This window comes from Eleginops maclovinus, chromosome 12 (assembly GCF_036324505.1).
Source record: "Eleginops maclovinus isolate JMC-PN-2008 ecotype Puerto Natales chromosome 12, JC_Emac_rtc_rv5, whole genome shotgun sequence".
Classification (NCBI taxonomy): domain Eukaryota; kingdom Metazoa; phylum Chordata; class Actinopteri; order Perciformes; family Eleginopidae; genus Eleginops; species Eleginops maclovinus.
Window position 1 is genome coordinate 4,424,710 of NC_086360.1, and position 17,219 is coordinate 4,441,928.

The 17,219-nt window shown below is 37.3% G+C and overlaps 2 protein-coding genes across 2 annotated transcripts; both read right to left on the reverse strand.

Annotated features, from left to right (window-relative positions):
* Window positions 1-280: 280 nt before the first annotated feature.
* Window positions 281-10,970, reverse strand: rsph14 (radial spoke head 14 homolog). The gene is made up of 6 exons (XM_063897846.1): window positions 10,796-10,970; window positions 9,633-9,735; window positions 8,845-8,963; window positions 6,113-6,341; window positions 5,164-5,300; window positions 281-762 (listed from the first exon to the last, which is right to left on the reverse strand). Exons 1-6 carry the CDS (start codon window positions 10,968-10,970, stop codon window positions 437-439), a joined length of 1,089 nt encoding a protein of 362 aa, XP_063753916.1. The 3' UTR covers window positions 281-436.
* Window positions 10,971-12,083: 1,113 nt separating this feature from the next.
* srp19 (signal recognition particle 19) lies at window positions 12,084-16,394 on the reverse strand. Its single transcript, XM_063898258.1, has 5 exons — window positions 16,185-16,394; window positions 14,108-14,183; window positions 13,572-13,643; window positions 13,159-13,267; window positions 12,084-12,638 (listed from the first exon to the last, which is right to left on the reverse strand). The coding sequence occupies exons 1-5, from the start codon at window positions 16,220-16,222 to the stop codon at window positions 12,508-12,510; spliced, it is 426 nt and encodes a 141-aa protein (XP_063754328.1). The 5' UTR covers window positions 16,223-16,394; the 3' UTR covers window positions 12,084-12,507.
* Between the last annotated feature and the right edge of the window lie 825 nt (window positions 16,395-17,219).

A 17,219-nucleotide genomic window follows, 5' to 3' on the forward strand; every position in this document is an offset into this window, starting at 1 on the left:
AGAGACAACTGATTTGATTATTGGAAAATGGAAGAAGCACAAAATGACTCTCTTACACAGAGAACATGCACACAGAGAACACACACAAACATGGGATTACAGACATTTGCTAAGGTATTGTGTGAACTGTAATATTATGCATGGTGAATGAAAAAACAAAGCAAGTTAAATGGACACCAGTAAAAGGAAATAAAAGGACTGTATTTAACTAGAAACTTTGTATCGGACTTTATTCACCTGGAAAACTTTGTGAGCGTCAATTACGCCAAGATAGCGGATCCTCAGATGTTTAAAGCATTGGTTTAGCCTCTACAACTATTATAAAATATAGATTAGTCCTCAAATAAATCTGATTTGACCCAATTGAGCCAATTTCCACTATTGTGTTGCAATGAATCAAAAATATTCATAATTCAATTACACTATTTATTATCTGTTAAGCTGAGGTTGGCAAGCAGCTGTATGCAGGAGGTCGTAGGTCACCAGTGTTGCAGGGAGTCCAGGTGACGACCCTAACTGCGTTCTGAGCGTTGTTCCGGATGTCCTGGTCCTCCTCTGCAGCCTCGCTCCTCCTCACCAGCAGGGGGAGCTGCTCCAGCAGGAAGCAGCGGCCCTGTGGAGCTTCAGCCAGCGCGGTCAGGGCCCTCAGGGAGTACATGACGAGAGCCTTCTTCCTCTCCATATCCTTCTCTTCCTCATCATCCGGGGACACCAGACTGAGGAGGATGGGAATGACGTCAAGGTCCAGACACTGTTGCTTACCTAATCAGTGATGTAAAGTAAACAAGTACATTTAGTCTAGTATTGCACTTAAGTACTTCTTGGACATATCTGTGTTTATCTACATTTCAGATGCAACTATTGTACTTTGTATTCCACTACAATTATTTATATAATTTTTTTTAAATTTTAACTTAAGTTAAGGATCTCAGTCCTTATCCCAACAATACCTACAATCAAACTCTGTACCGGCACATACTGTATGTGTTACCTGATTGGTCATCAGGAGTCACATGGTGTGGGACATTTACATATGAATGGACATCCATTACAATGAACCTTTGCCACGAGGTCACACAATGCTATTTCAGTGTATTTAAAATTGAAATTGCGTGTGCTGAGCCTCAATTGTTGCTGACTTTTCACACGCAACTGATCAGATAACATCTGTATGAAGTGGAGCGAGCTAGCAAGGGAGGTTATCGTATAAATCAAACTTACTATTTGTTTTCACTGTAAGGACGCCCTACCTATGGTTATGATGGCGTTGTTTCACGCGTCTAAGAAAGGTTTATGGAGTTGATGATCAAGATAAAGAATGAGACAAAAATTCACCTGCCTGTACAGTTGTCATGAGGGAAGAGGAAGTAGGGAAATTACGGTGACCGACAGGTGCAAACACGCTCCAATGGCATAACATTCCTTTTAGGAGAAACGCTGCAGCTTCAGAAATTATGCAAATAAATAAAACACAAATGTGGCAAAACACATGCAAACAAAGAAACATCTTCACCAACTGGAAAACACATGTGACAACACTCACAATGAAACGCTGCAAATGAAAAAAAGCTGGAAGAAGGTCAGAACAGTAACCAGGGGACACTCCGGAACAAGACCACCAGACTCAGGGACAGTTTTATACCACAGGCAATAAGACTGCTGAACTCCTGAGCTCTACTCACATCTGTTTATAGTAACGACACACACATATACATATATATATATATATTATACACATCTGCCATACATATGTGTTCATAGTACACATACTGTATCTATATATTATACATATCATATACATCTGTTATACGTAATATATGCATCTGCCCATACCTCCTCATTCAACAGTGTAAAGTATTTAAATACTCTCAATGTATTCCACATATGTACATATTTCACATCCTCAAATCTTTATTGTTGTTATTGTAAATATTCTTCTCTCTTTTTGCACTATTTTATTATCTTATTTGCACCATGTATGTTGAGTTGTTGGAGGAGCATGGGATATAAGATTTTCATTGCCAACATATACGTTGTATATGCTGTGCATATGACCAATAAAACCTTGAAACTTGAAACCTTGAAACTCACTATGCCAACAGTGACAGTTGGCCAACTATGTTATCCCCGAGCGGTGCTCCGGTCCCGGCTGTGTGCATCAGTTTTCAGTGTTTTTTATTTACAGCATTTTGTGTTTGCAGCATAGCATTTATGCAGCGCTTTAAAGGTCCCCTATTATAAAAAATGCACTTTTTGCTGTCTTTTCTACATAAGTACGTGTCCCCGGTGTGTAAGGAGACTCACCAAGTGTCAGAAAATACAACCCTCTCTCTTTTCGTCCTTATCCACATCTCTAAAAACGAGGGTACAAACAAGCTGATCCAGATTTGCTTTGGTTATGACATCATATCTGAAATGTGGGCTGGCTTTACATTGAACTCCTGGCAACGTCCCGCCCATGTGACACGTCTCAACCTATCGTCCCCCATACAGTCGCAAGCTGAATCCCCTCCGCAGCTCATCTGTGTGTCTGTGTATTCAGCAGGATGTCTGCAGGAGGGACTTAGAGCTGTTTTACATATAATGTCTCTGTTCTAGTGGTAAACACTGAGATGAGTTTCAGAAATAATGCTGGATGTGGTTTGGAACATACAGTATCTCACAAAAGTGAGTACACCCCTCACATTTTTGTAAATATTTTTATTATATCTTTTTTGGGGGGCCTTGAGCAAGGCACCTAACCTCTATCTGCTCCCTTGGCGCCGGGTACCGGGCTGCCTCTCTGCTCTGCCACCTCTCCTCTGCATGTGGTTGTGTGTGCATGTATTTCCTCTGTGTTTGTGCATGTATATCCTCTGTGTGTTTAATGTGTGTCAACACATAGAGAAAGCAATTTCCCTGTAAGGGATTAATAAAAGTATGTCTTCTTCTTCTTCTTCTTCTTCTTCTTCTTCTTCTTCTTCTTCTTCTTCTTCTTCTTCATGGGACAACACTGAAGATATGTACATTTGAAAATGAGATATGAAATGTGAGATATGAAAATATACATTTTCACTAAGGGGTGTACTCACTTTTGTTGCCAGTGGTTTAGACATTAATGACTGTGCGTTGAGTTATTTTGAGGGCACAGCTAATTTACACTGTTATACAAGCTGTACACTGACTACTTTACATTGTATCAAAGTGTCATATCTTCAGTGTTGTCCCATGAAAACATATAATAACATATTTACAAAAATGTGAGGGGTGTACTCACTTTTATGAGATACTGTAATAGAGCTCCTGCGGTCACGTGACTTTTGGTTGGGAGCCACCATTTTGGCAGTCAACATGACCACCGGTGCCAGTGTTTTCTTACCGAGCGAGTATACTTCTCATTTTAATTCAAGTGAAATTCGGCTTTATAGTACAAAATTAGAGAGATTAAATATAAGCGACCCATATAATTCACCCGGTGTGCTTTTCAAGAGCATAACCTCCTGCTCTGAAGACGATGTACCCGACTTGCGCTACGCAGACATCCACAGCTATCTTGTAAGCTTTCCATCAGTGTACTCAGGAGACTCCCTCAGAGCGTACAAAAGCTTGGAGGCTTACAAATGGTGTCAGTCCGGCTTCGTAAACAACATTCAACTGTGGAGTCTTACATCCAAAAACTTCGGCATCATCACTGCAAGGGTAAGTATTAAATTATTCCAGTTTGATAGGCAGTGTCACGTTAGCATTGTTTGTTTATTAGCTTGGCTAGCTAAAATCCGGACTCAACGGATTATCACTCTTTCTCCCTACAAAATAAGAAGGAATATTTCAACACGGGTTTGTTTACCACTAGCTTGCTACAAGCTAACTTGCTAACTGGCTAGGCTGCGCCAGAGCCACACTTGTTGAGTTAAAAAGGGACATCACAGTGTCCGTTAGCTATAATAACTGGGTGCTACTTCTTAAATTAAACTAATTAAATTTAATTAAACTGACCAGAAACTTTTTGTAGCATTGTACTGTATTCCTTCACCCACCTGATATGAAGTGATCACTGCATAAGCGAAAGCCAACGGCCGGGGGGTCCCATCTTTCAGTCTTTTTCTGAAGGCTCCTGGCTCTTTTAATCGCTCCAATCCACTTCTCCCTCCTCTCCGCGTCTTTAGGAATGCGATAATACGATACACCTTTCTTTTTCCCACGCCTATTTGTGCAACCTGGTGCACAGCAGTTATCCACCATCCTTGACAGTCTGCCAGTGCCTGTCAATTTACTGCCGCGATGACTGCCAAAATGGCTGCCCCTGTCGTATCTCGTCACGTGACCAGCATATATGACATCATCTGCAGGAGCTCTATATGGCGTTTAATCACAGCAGCGTTTAGCTGAGCTTCTCCCTTAGAAACTTCTCTCTTCAGACAGAGAGATCATGACGCTCCAAAGGGGCGTGGCCAGCTTCAACTCAGCTCAAGTTTAAAGCGAAAGTCACAGAATCAGCACTTTCGAAAACGGGGCTGAAACAGAGGGGTAGCGGACATGCTAAAATCATTGATCTGTTTGGTATTTTGACCAAAACATGTCAGAGACATTTTTAAAAAATATATGTTTGAGACCTATAATATAGCATATGTCAGGATGTCAAGGAGCTTTGACAGTGTTTGTGTAATGACTCTCACTTTCAGAAGGGGGGACCAAAGTTCCTCACTCCAGCTTTTTGGTTCATACAAACTCGCCTGGTTAAATCGTCACAAAAAAAAAATCAACTAATGTGGGGGACAAGTGATAAGCCAATCAGTGTGGGACAAACGCAACTGTCAAGCTGTTGCAACATAGAATTTGTTCTTACTTCAGTTACTCCACTATTGGTCTGAAAGCACTGCTGTCCTACAGACAACAGCAACGTCAGTCGCAACCTACAGTCTATGGCTGCTAAATCTGTTCATTTAATAAACATTGTGCAGTTTTGACACCAAACCAAACCATGGAGATATATTTGTTCCTTGCCTTTTTGTCTATTGTGACATTAACTGAGTCTTTGTGGGTGTAGATGAATTTCTTAGACAGAATAGAACGTGATTCCCCAAAACAAAGTTGTTATAATTCAAACCTGAGGTCTGAACATGAATGCAACCATTGAATTAGGAATGTGCAGTGAGAAAAAAAGAACGAGGCGAGTGTTTGTACCTTCCTTGATGATAGCAGCGTACATGATGACTCCAGCAGCGTTGGCCTGAACCTCTACGTCATTGTCCCGCAGCAGGTTGACCAGGACAGGAAGCACCTCCTCCTCACACACCTGCCGCATACCGTCCTCACAAACACTGAAACCATGAGAGAACAGGTTGTTATTTTTTACCATTTTTTAAAATATTACTTTGCATGTCTTTGTTTACAATATGCTGAAAGGTTAGATTGAATTTTTTCAACCTATGATGGCAAGAAGAAACTGCAGGGTAAGTCGAAGTAAAAATGCTGGAAGGAACTTAAATGAGCTGAACTTCAGTTTAAAGGCAGAATTAACTTTTTTTCTTGCATGTGGCTATGTTGGCTGCCTCACATTTACACATTTGAAGCATAGCAAATGCACTTGTGAAAACAAGCAAAGTGAGCTTTTTTGGAAGTAGAAAGACTGAGAGGAGTTGTTGATATTTACTTCAGGTAAATGACAATTTAGACTTAAAGAGGCCCTATTATACTCATTTTCAGTTTCATATTTGTATTGACTGCCTCTACTGTGACATGTCTCCATGCTTTAATGTTCAAAAGGCTCTTTATTTTTCTCATACTGCCTGTGATGCAGCACCTCTTTTCACCCTCTGTCTGAAACCAGAGCCCAGTCTGCTCTGAACGGTTAGCGGGCTGACTCTGTTGTGATCATAGACCAAGTATATATAAAGTTTGTGATTGGTCAAATGCTTAGAGATTTCCCGCCTCTTAGCCTATCACGTAGAATGTGGTGGAGCGCTAGCCAAAAGAAGTGCAAATGTGCCATGAGTTCATGACATGAGAGCGTTAAGTTTACTTTAGGCACTGTATGGGAGGTGAAGTGTCACTTGAAGTTAAACATATAAAAATGCACTTCCTCCACAATGTAAACAATTAAATCAAAGAGGTTGAGAGTCTAGTGCTTAACCTGAGGGCCATCAAGGCGGCTGTCGCTTCTCTGCGGATGTCTGTGGAGCTGTTGGATAGTTTGTGGCGAAGGATCGACACGCCGTCAGACGCCAGAGCAGGCAGAGGGTCCTGACAGGAGCAGGAGCTGAGGGTGGAGAGGAGCAGCACCTGCACCTCCTCTTCCTCCTCTACCTCCTCTGTGAGCTTCAGCATTAGTTTAGGAACCAGAGTCAGAAGAGCTTCTGCACCTGCATGGACATAAGCTCAGGTCAGACACACTTGTTGGGAGAAAAGAGCAAAGATAAACAGATAAATGATCACCCAAAGTATTTGTCAAAACATACATAACTTTTAATAATATTTCATAACAATGTTTTTAATGCATCACTATGTCACTGCTGATTCCGTGTATTGACATGTTTGATGAAATATTGAATCAATTTGTCAGTGATTTTTTTTAATTCATTTTTTTAAATATAAAAAAGTATTGACCCCCAGAGAGGAATAATATGGTTACAGCAAGGAGAGAAATAAGATACCTAGGGAAATGAAATAATAATAATAATAACAAATAAAATATTATAATAATAATAACAAATAAAATATAATAATAATAACAAATAAAATATAATAATAATAACAAATAAAATATAATAATAATAATAATAACAACAAATAAAAATATAATAATAATAATAATAATAACAATAAAATATAATAATAATAATAACAATAACAACAAATAAAATATAATAATAATAATAATAATAACAATAACAACAAATAAAATATAATAATGACAAATAAAATATAATAATAATAATAACAAATCATAATAATAATAGCAAATAAAATATAATAATAATAGCAAATAAAATATAATAATAATAGCAGTAGTTTTACTGTCAAATTGACTGTTGCTGCTTTTGAGCATTGCTGCCAAAAGTAAAACTTTATTAAAAAGATTTGAATGTGTTTGTTTATTTTTCATTATATAATAGCAAAAATCCTAGATATAAAGTCTTCAGATATGTAGTGTTAAAACACATGGTAACAGTGATTGGTATAGCATACATACACTGCTTGGCCAAAAAAAAGGGCACACACTCTAATATTCGTTGGACCGCCTTTAGCTTTGATTACGGCACGCATTTACTGTGGCATCGATTCCACAAGCTTCTGCAATGTCACATTTATTTCTGTCTTGATTCATTTTTCGCCAAGATCTTGTATTGATGACGGGAGATTCGGACCACCACGCAAAGTCTTCTCCAGCACATCCCAAAGATTCTCAATCGGGTTCAGGTCTGGACTCTGTGGGGGCCAATCCATGTGTGAAAATGATGTCTCATGCTCCCTGAACCACTCTTTCACAATTTGAGTCCGATGGATCCTGGCATTGTCATCTTGGAACATGCCCGTGCCACCAGGGAAGAAAAAATCCATTGATGGAATAACCTGGTCCTTCAGTATATTCAGGTAGTCAGCTGACCTCATTCTTTGGGTACATAACGTTGCTGAACCTAGACCAGACCAACTGCAGCAACCCCAGATCATAACACTGCCCCCACAGGCTTGTACAGTAGGCACTAGGCATGATGGGTGCATCACTTCAGACACCTCTCTTCTTACCCTGATGCGCCCATCACTCTGGAACAGGGTAAATCTGGACTCATCAGACCACATGACCTTCTTCCATTGCTCCAGAGTCCAATATTTACGCTCCCTAACAAATTGAAGCCGTATTTCCGTTAAGTCTCACTGACAAGTGCTTTTCTTACGGCTACACAGCTGTTTAGTCCCAATCCCTTGAGTTCCCTTCGCATTGTGTGTGTGGAAATGTTCTTACTTTCACTATTAAACATAGCCGTGAGTTCTACTGTTGTTTTTTTACGAATTGATTTCACCAAACGTTTAAGTGATCGCCGATCACGATCATTCAAGAGGTTTTTCTGACCACATTCCTTCCTCGAGGATGACAGTGTGAAGATGTTTGCTGCTGGTAGATTGTTGATTACTTTAGTTTGGTGTTCTTATGTTACTGTAAAAGTGTGTTATGTAACTAGCAGTTGTAATGACAGGCCATCTATTTTTGAGTAAGGGCCAGGTATAAAAACGGGGTCTTCTCCCTACTCCGTTCAATCGTGGGCTGTTAGCCCTGCCGTTTTGATGTGCAACCAATCAAATAACAACCATATAGCAGAATGTTACTCAAGTAAAAGTACAAAAGTATTAGAAATCACTTAAAGTACCAAAATTAAAAGAAGTCATTGTTTGATTGGTCCATTTCAGAATAATATCTCTGATATGTTTTATAATTATTGATCATTAAAGTGTTCTCAGAGCTGGTAAAGGTGCAGCTAGTTTGAATGGCTTTGTATACTGCAGGGTAGCTGCTGAATTTACTCCAGGTGAACTAAAGTCTGATTTAAGGGTTGATCATATTTACCATCATTAATCCTAACCTGTAAAGTAACCAAAGGTATTACATAAATACAGTGAAGCAAAAGTAAGCCATTTACCTCTGAATTGGAGTAGGGTAGATGTACAAAGTAGCATTAAATGGAAATACTCAAGTAAAGAACCTCAACATTTTACTTGAGCAAATGTACTTAGTTGCTTTACACCACTGAGTAATGCATAATGTTTTTCAGAATGAACAGTTTGTGCCCGACACCTAAGTGAATTGTGGTTGCCAAACAAAAATAATTAAATCAAATCTGTAACTTGAATCACACGTGATCCGGTTACCTGCAGGCATCAGAGTAAGGCGGTTCAGCACTCGTTGGACGTTTCTCCTGCAGGATGATGAGGAGTCGTCCATCAGCTCTGAGAGGTGAGGGAGGAAGGAGGAGGAGAGCAGTGCCTGTCTGCAGGAGGACACAACAGAGACCGTCACTATATCAACAATTTATTTAAAACTGCCATCATCCATGTACTGTTTTTTTCTGTTAACTATTTTCTATTTGTGTTTATGGCAGCTTCGGACATTCACGCGTGGGGCATTTACTGACTTATTTCATGTCGTAGAAACTAAAACGTAAAAAATATCTTAAGCTTGTGTTAACCAGATCTTATTTCAGGCAGCTAATCAAAAACAAGCTAAAAAGACAGTTGACTTTGAGATGAGTGAACAGGGCATGGTAAAATGCTATCTCATTTCCAGGTTTTAGGACTCATTTACTGCACGACTATATTTCCAATTGGTAAAACTTCATTGTGTCAAAAAACATTTAAATATTGTGACTCTCAATTATTTGTGTTATACTGCCACCTCCTGGTACCATGCATGGTTGTGCTTGTGGTATTTTGCAGAACTAAGTCTTTATTTTTGCTTTCCAGCTCATTATTTTTTATTGATATACTGTATCTTCTTTCTCTATGCCACTAACTATTTAAACGTTTGTCTGTCTGTCTGTCTGTCTGTCTGTCTGTCTGTCTGTCTGTCTGTCTGTCTGTCTGTCTGTCTGTTCGTCTGTCTGTTCGTCTGTCTGTCTGTCCGTCTGTCTTTCTGTCTGTCCGTCTGTCCATCTGCCTACCTGCCAATTCTGTGGGCGGTCAGCAGGTGAAGCAGCTCACAGTTTTTTGCTCTCACTATTGAATCTTCATCCTTAAGCAAAATCTTTAACTGGTCCAGAAAACCTGCAGAATGGTTAAAGCAATGTGTTTATGAATACTGGGAAAATCAATTGTATATTTTCCATGAACAACATGCACATCCTAAGAAATGAAAAGAATGGAATAAAATACAAGGTTGATCAAAATATAATAGAATCAAAGCATTTAACTAAACATAATAATGTTAAGTAAGAATGTGCAATAAAATGAAAATAACAAAAAAAAAAGTTTTAATATCACTTAAATAGAATCAGATTAAGATTTTGAAATAAACAATAAAAGTTGAAGTAAAAGTAGAAAGTACTCTCATCTAAATGTACTTAAAGTAGCGACAGTAAAAGTAGTCATTGTCTGATTGGTCCATTTCAGAATAATATCTCTGATATGTTTTATAATTATTGATCATTAAAGTGTTCTCAGAGCTGGTAAAGGTGCAGCTAGTTTGAATGGCTTTGTATACTGCAGGGTAGCTGCTGGATTTACTCCAGGTGAACTAAAGTCTGGGTCTGATTTAAGGGCTGATTATATTTACCATCATTAATCCAAATCTGTAAAGTAATTTAAGGGATTAAATACATGTAGAGGAGTCGAAGTACACCATTTACCTCTGAACTGAAGTGGAGTAGAAGTATAAGTATAGCAGAAAATGGAAATACTCATGTAAAGTACAAGTACCATACAATTGTACTGAAGTAATTCCTTATCATGTTACATTTCTCAGTAGTATATAAAGTAATTCAAATAAACCCCTTCTTTACCAGGGGCAACATTGAAGTGATGAACGCATTAACGCATCAATTTTTGAATAAAATATTTAAAATGTATATGGTGCTTAAATGGGCCATTTTGCATAATGAGTCTTGTAACTTTTGGTAATTAAAGTAAATGTTGATGATAATATTTAGATTTTAAGTATTTTTACTTTTAAATAGGTACAATTTTGAATGCAGGACTTTTACTTGTAACCCAGTATTTTTACACTGTTTACATACTTTGACTTTACTGAATAGGCCTACTTTCAGTACTTCTTCTCCTCTGCTTGAGTAAAATACTTAATTACTTTCCACCACGGGCTGCTCGTTACCTCCGCTAACAGTGCAGTAGATCCGCTCCGGGTCCCGCAGCAGGTCGCACAGTGAAGCCAGAGCCCGCAGCCTCCGGGCCGCCTCCGGCTGCTGCAGCTCCTCGAAAAGCTGAGGCACGGCCCTCCGGCCGTAGGCCACCGGAGCCCGGCTCGGGTCATACAGAGAGCCGGCCATCCTGTGTCTATCCAGTAACTTCGCTTTAAAGGCGAGCCGGGCGCACTCGATGGCAAATTAGTCTAAATGCAAAAATACAACGTTGCCTGGTAACCTAGACAGCAGAGGACGTCACTTCCGTGGTAGCCTAAACTGACAAACCGAAAAAACCCATTTACCTAGTAAGTTTTGTATTCCTAAAAAAGGTCAAATTAATTTGAAATATTTCATAAAATAAACCTATTTTTGTTTATTGGATGTGTTTATTCTTATATTAACTTCTTATTTGTATACTAATACTTGTTGTATTTTCCTATTCTGAAATGGAGCAACTGTCTTAAAAGTATACTGACTGTAAAATAATAATTTTGGTCGGATTTAAATGATCATCTTTCCAATACCACAATTCTCTCTGTTTTATGCATAAAGAGTAACACATCTCTTAACTACGTTGTTTTCTCTGTTTTATTAAAAGGTAAAAACATCCATAAGCAATATTATTTAAATATTACAGGAACATAGTTGTTAAAAGATCCTTAAATCAATTGTATTGGTCAGTTTTAGTCGGTCCTAAAAATGTAATGATCCTTTAAATATTCCTCTAATTATTATTCATTATTTATATCAACCATTATTTTTTTTAATCTGCTCTGTTGTAATGTATTGTATGATCAGCTTGTTTTTTGCCTGACGTGACATTTTTTTTAATTGAATCTTTAGAATACATTTACTTTTTGGATGCTGTTACATATTTAGCTTTAGTCTAAGGTTTAGCTAACCAATAAGAGCAGAGAGGGCTCTGGATTCGGAAGGAAGGTGAAAAAATCTAGCATAATAGGGATCCTTTGAAAAATAAAAAGAAGAAACTGAGACAATGTTAAAGTAGAAGGTAACTTCATCAAACATAGATTTGGCTTAACATGAGCTGGTTTACGCAAAACAACCCCCCCTGAAAGCTTGGATTCAGTAATTTCACCCGTTCTCAACTGCAGCAAAGACATCCAGAGGCTAAGGTGACAGCGAAAAAGCCATGAGAAGTGTGAATGAGGACAAATGTTTAGCCTTAATTTATCCAAAAATGCTCTTAAAACTACTTTTCTTTGACAGGATATCTCATATTAAACCAACACAAAATGTGAGAAAATGAACTCTTTATTCATCTTGTCTTCAAACAGACACAATGTAGTTGAAAAAAAAGGGAGTAAAAAGGGACAAAGTGTTAAACTGAAACAAATGAAGCACTCCAGCCACTTTGAAACTTGAAATAACAGAAATAAGCTCTTTTATCTGCCTTTTTTTTTGGGAAACTTCATGATCAGCTGTGAGGAGGTGTTACAGATCACCCATCATAGAAATGTTCAGTAGGGTCCAAACATAAAGAATCGAAAAAGGGAAAACGGAAATATTTCCCTTTGGAAGCCTACAGCTCAACATCTTCATGTTAATAAAGTTCTTTTAAAAAAACAACTGGCTTCAGTGTAGTTTCAGAGTTTGATTTTGGCTGACTGAGCTCAAATTTAAAATTAATTTAAAAAGAAAAAATGCAATTTACACAAGTCTATTTCTTCTTTTTCTTGCTCTTCTTTCCTCCCTCTCCTTGCTGAGAGCTGGCGTCTCCTGATCCACTCTTCTGGGTCCGAGTCTTTAGTTTGGGGATCATCTCCGCTACGTAAAACATGACATCTTTACCTGAGGAAATAAAACCCTAAAATAAATATCATTGCAAACCTGAAGGAATAGAAACATCAAATAATATCACATTCAACATTGCATCTTTTCCTGAGGGAATACAAAAACAAACATCAAAATCAAGCATGCATTCACTTATAAATGAAGTCATTGTCCTGCTACCTTCAGTGCAGTGATACAGTTGGAAAGAAAATAGTTCTTTAGTAAAAGTGCTCACCTGCGTTTATGTCTGTTATATAACTTTCATATGACTTTCAAGAAAAAATCCAATAAAGTCCAAATGTAAAGTCATATGCAATTTATGGTGAACAATTATGTGCCAAATATTGGGGTCAGAAAAACTAGCCTTTCCACCATCTAAACCGAGAACAAACACTTGTGTTGTCCATTTAAAGGCTAACTTGTCTCGCCAACTTGAAGTGGAGCGTGACGTCTCCCATTTACACAAAAGTAGTACAAGGAACAACCCGGAATTTAATGTCAAAACATACATTCTAACATGAAGTGAATTCAGACTTACGGGAGGAGAACTTGTCCTGACAGAGGCTGCCGTCCTCCTGCTTCACTTGGACTCTGACCCGACCTCTGAACTGCACATCCCTGTTCCACTCCCTGGGATGCATTTTGTTCTGGACAACACACAGGGGTCACTTCGTTAGAAAAAGTGGTGGGGACACTTTTTTCAGATTAAAAAAATGACTACTGCTTTAATATATACATACTGTATGTTATACATTCATATGATAACAATACTTTTAACTATGCTTCATTGCTGCAAAGAAGGTGCAACAATTGCTTTACTATAGTCTATTCAATTATTACTAATACTAAACTTCTCGCAGGTCCGAACTGCACCACTTGGTTACCAGAAATAAACCAAGAAAGTGTGAAGATTACTTTTTATTAACTCATTTTAAATGTTATTTTTTTTACCTCCACATAGACGTTCATTCCGGCTGCTGTCAGCACGTCTCTGATCTCAGCGCAGGACGGGTTCTCCACCGCCTGCACACAAACACACAGTTTTAAAGAATTAAAAAGATGTTGAGAGAAGGAAATCTTCACCTTAAATACCCTTAGCCCGATCGCTCCGTACGCTGAACATTTGCACATTCCTCGGTTAAAATAAGGATACTTTTTCATTTTTTTTTTTAACTTTAAAACAATCATATTAATGGTTCTTGACTTTTTCCAATACTTACACTTCACGGCATGAGGACTGAAATACCAAGTTATATTACTATTATTATATTATTAAATTTAATTATTGGTTAACCTGAGAGGCTGATGACAGCATTTAATGCAATTTCCAATATGAAAAAGTACTTAAACCATCAGTGTCAATATACTTGGGAATCTTTTTGATTAATCACAAAGTGAACTAATCATTGCCACTCTATTCTGCACCAAAACATCAAGTTCCTTGCATGTTCTGGTGACAGATCCTCGAAACAATGAAGAGTAAGAACCTTCTCTGTGGGGATCCTCCGTCCTTCAGCCAGTGTCTTCTTACTGTTGACGTAGATGGGATAGATGCAGATGAACCTGGAACAGATCACAGAAAAACTAATGTTAGACTTCAGGACTATTAAATGAGACCTTTTCCATTGTTCATATGACATAACAATTTCATTTCATTTCATAGGGACGATGAAATTTAACATAGTTCAAATACAAAGCATGGAAACTGATGTGCTGCACAGAGAGTTTCTAGCTATTGCTAATTTTCAACTCTTGTCCCTAGTTCAATGAATATAACATGCACTGGGGCTGGGAAATATATCTTTATCGTGAGAATAGAGATCATCAAAAATGTTGGATATATGGCAGAACTGTTGTATTTTCATTGTTTAAATGGCTGCTATAGAGTAAGTTGATGTATTTTTCTAAATGTCCCAGGCTTTTCTAGCTGTTCTATTAATTGCCTTGACCCACCCAGCTATTATTCCCACAATACTCAGGGTCATTTAACAGATCTGATCCACATTCTCAAGCACAATTGAGATGATTTCTCAAAAGTATCTTGATACTAGATTTTCTCCATATCACCAAGCCCTACAGTACACAAACTGTGCAAACATTATTTAGTTTTATATTATTTTATCAGATGGGATAAGAACAATAGCTCTTATATTGAATTTAAAATATTTAGTCTTTATTATATATTTTTTTAACTAACATATATCCAGTTAACAATCACACAAATAATAGCAACACATTTTTTTGTTTGATAAAAAAATCTAAATATTTGGCAGTTATTTTACTCATAATAAAGTAATTGATTAACCAGCTGATGTTTCAGCTCTAATGTTACTAGAGCCGTTTCAGGTCTCTTGTCATCAGATCATGATTAAGTCATGTTATTATCACAACTTTATTCTCAATTTCAGGTAAAATTATATATTGTTTTTTTGTAAACCAGTTATCCTGATATAATGATGATATTAAACATAGCTCGGCTGTGACTTAAATGTGCTTTTGTCTCAGGATAAGGAGGAGTTGAATAAACTCATATGTCAGTTTATATATGTAAATATTATATTGTCTTTGTTTTATACCTTTGTAAATTGAATATGTTATGCTGTTATATGGAAAAAAATAAGCAACATACAAACTTTGAGTTGGGCTTTCGCAATTGTATCGGGTAATTGTAATTCTTAAAGAGTTTTAGTGACTTTTTTAAAAGACTAAACAAAAATCAATTTACTAGAAGCTATCTGAACATTTTCAAATTATTTTAATAATCTGAGGTTCTATTGCAGTTTTCTTTTAATGCCATCTGTTTAAAGTTGATTGGCTTTACCTTAGAACTCGTGGTGACTTTTAAGAACTTGTATTTTACATTCAGGCTGGTCTGAACTCTGAGAAGCTATTTGTAAATCCCTTGCTAAACCTTTGACTAAGAAGCTATAACAAGAAGAAGCTTATAAAAGACACAGCATTATAACATTTCTTCCATAGTCCTCAGTCTTAAAAAAAATAATGAAACCTCGGTGGGAACAGTTTTAGACAAGTGCAACTATTGAGGTTTAAGGACCTTTAATACACGTCATGCTAAAGGGCTACGGCGACGACTAGCCAAACTTCACGTAAATAACAGGCAACTTAAGACATTTGCCACGGTTTCTGCCGAATACTTTGTAGAATGGGACTGTAAATTCAACACAGAGATTGTAATTTAAAAAAGGTTTCATTGTAGAGGGTTCATTCAGCTAAAATGAAATTCGGTTTATATGACAATCCCCCGTTTTGCTATGTCGTGGAGTTGTAGTTGATGTAAACCCAAAGAAAATCATCTTTTTGTTTGCTGTATTTAAAGCTAAAATTCGGATTAAATGTAGGCCGAATTAAAGAGTGATCCTTAAAGAATTAAGACACAATACAGCAACAAGTATTAATGTAGTCATATTTAAGTATACAGCCGTTATTCTTAAATTCATAGGTATTTTACACGGGGGTTTTACTCTACGTGAGGGACAGGCTAAACACTGTTAGCTTTAGCTTAACGTTAGCTAGGCTAAAAAGCTAGCTTTTACAATAACTCACCTCTCTTTGTCAGCGGGGTTTTCAGTAAGATGAGCCATTTTTGTCTGTTTGGGTTATTTCCCTGACTGCAGACTGCAGATCTCGGTTCAATTCAGCGACCAAAGAACATGGATTTACACAGAGAACTGAAAGATACGGGTTGATTGCCGTAAAGCATGGAGCCATACGGCTGCTCCACATGCGCAATAACTGTTGACAACCGGTAGGTGCGCTTGATTTAATGGATTCACAACCATGTAGGAATCTGCTGTATTGAAGTTTTCCTTTTCCCCCACAATGGCCATTTAAACCGACATTAAAACAGTATAACTCATAGTTTATCAATCATACATTATACACACACAAAGCACTGACTTCAGGGATACATAGTACAGAGTAAAAAATATGGTTATAACAAAAGGTAACATTTGGTTTTGATTGCCTTCTTATTTTTAATAGTGTTGCCATATTGTTGTAATGTCTTACAGTTTCTTCCCCTCTGCTACCAGCCTAATTAACTAGGCCCGTGACCCCAATGACAATGATCCTTTATCCACCCCAGAAAAAACATAATGCATTACATTAATGTAGCCTATATCATGCAAATACTTTAAATATTGTATATAGTATTTGTCATATGTTATTATATTTGACTGTACCCAGTTTCTCACGTATTTATGTAAATACATATTGTTAATTTTGTTATAGTAGTCTTAAAACTGTTTTTTTAAATAGCTGTTCAACAGTTATAGTTTCATTTTTATTTCGTTTGGCTACGTATTCTTTCTGTGTCTTTGTATGCACTACATAATTAATCAAATATGTAAACTACTTGGTAAACTGATTCTGATTCTAACTAATCATTTGTAACATTTGATCTGATCAGTCCATTTCTTCTCGTGAATGAGACATTTTCCTAAAGATACATAATAAGTAAAGTGGTATGACTCAGACACCACATTAATTTAGTTCAGCTAACGTCGTAACATACTTAAAATACGATTACAAGACCAAATTAAGTTTTGTGAAAGTGTTAACCTTGACAAACAATCAGAA

What these genes read in the sequence shown, in the direction of transcription:
- rsph14 (XM_063897846.1), bottom strand. Translation starts at nt 10,970, where the DNA reads ATGGCCGGCTCTCTGTATGACCCGAGCCGGGCTCCGGTGGCCTACGGC. An exon ending in CCTTACTCTGATGCCTGCAG is followed by an intron (nt 6,342 to 8,844) that starts GTAACCGGATCA and finishes ATGTCCATGCAG; the next exon opens with GTGCAGAAGCTCTTCTGACT. An exon ending in CGCTGCTATCATCAAGGAAG is followed by an intron (nt 763 to 5,163) that starts GTACAAACACTC and finishes ATCACTGATTAG; the next exon opens with GTAAGCAACAGTGTCTGGAC.
- srp19 (XM_063898258.1), bottom strand. Translation starts at nt 16,222, where the DNA reads ATGGCTCATCTTACTGAAAACCCCGCTGACAAAGAGAG. An exon ending in AACCCCGCTGACAAAGAGAG is followed by an intron (nt 14,184 to 16,184) that starts GTGAGTTATTGT and finishes GATCTGTTCCAG; the next exon opens with GTTCATCTGCATCTATCCCA. An exon ending in GGAGGATCCCCACAGAGAAG is followed by an intron (nt 13,644 to 14,107) that starts GTTCTTACTCTT and finishes GTTTGTGTGCAG; the next exon opens with GCGGTGGAGAACCCGTCCTG.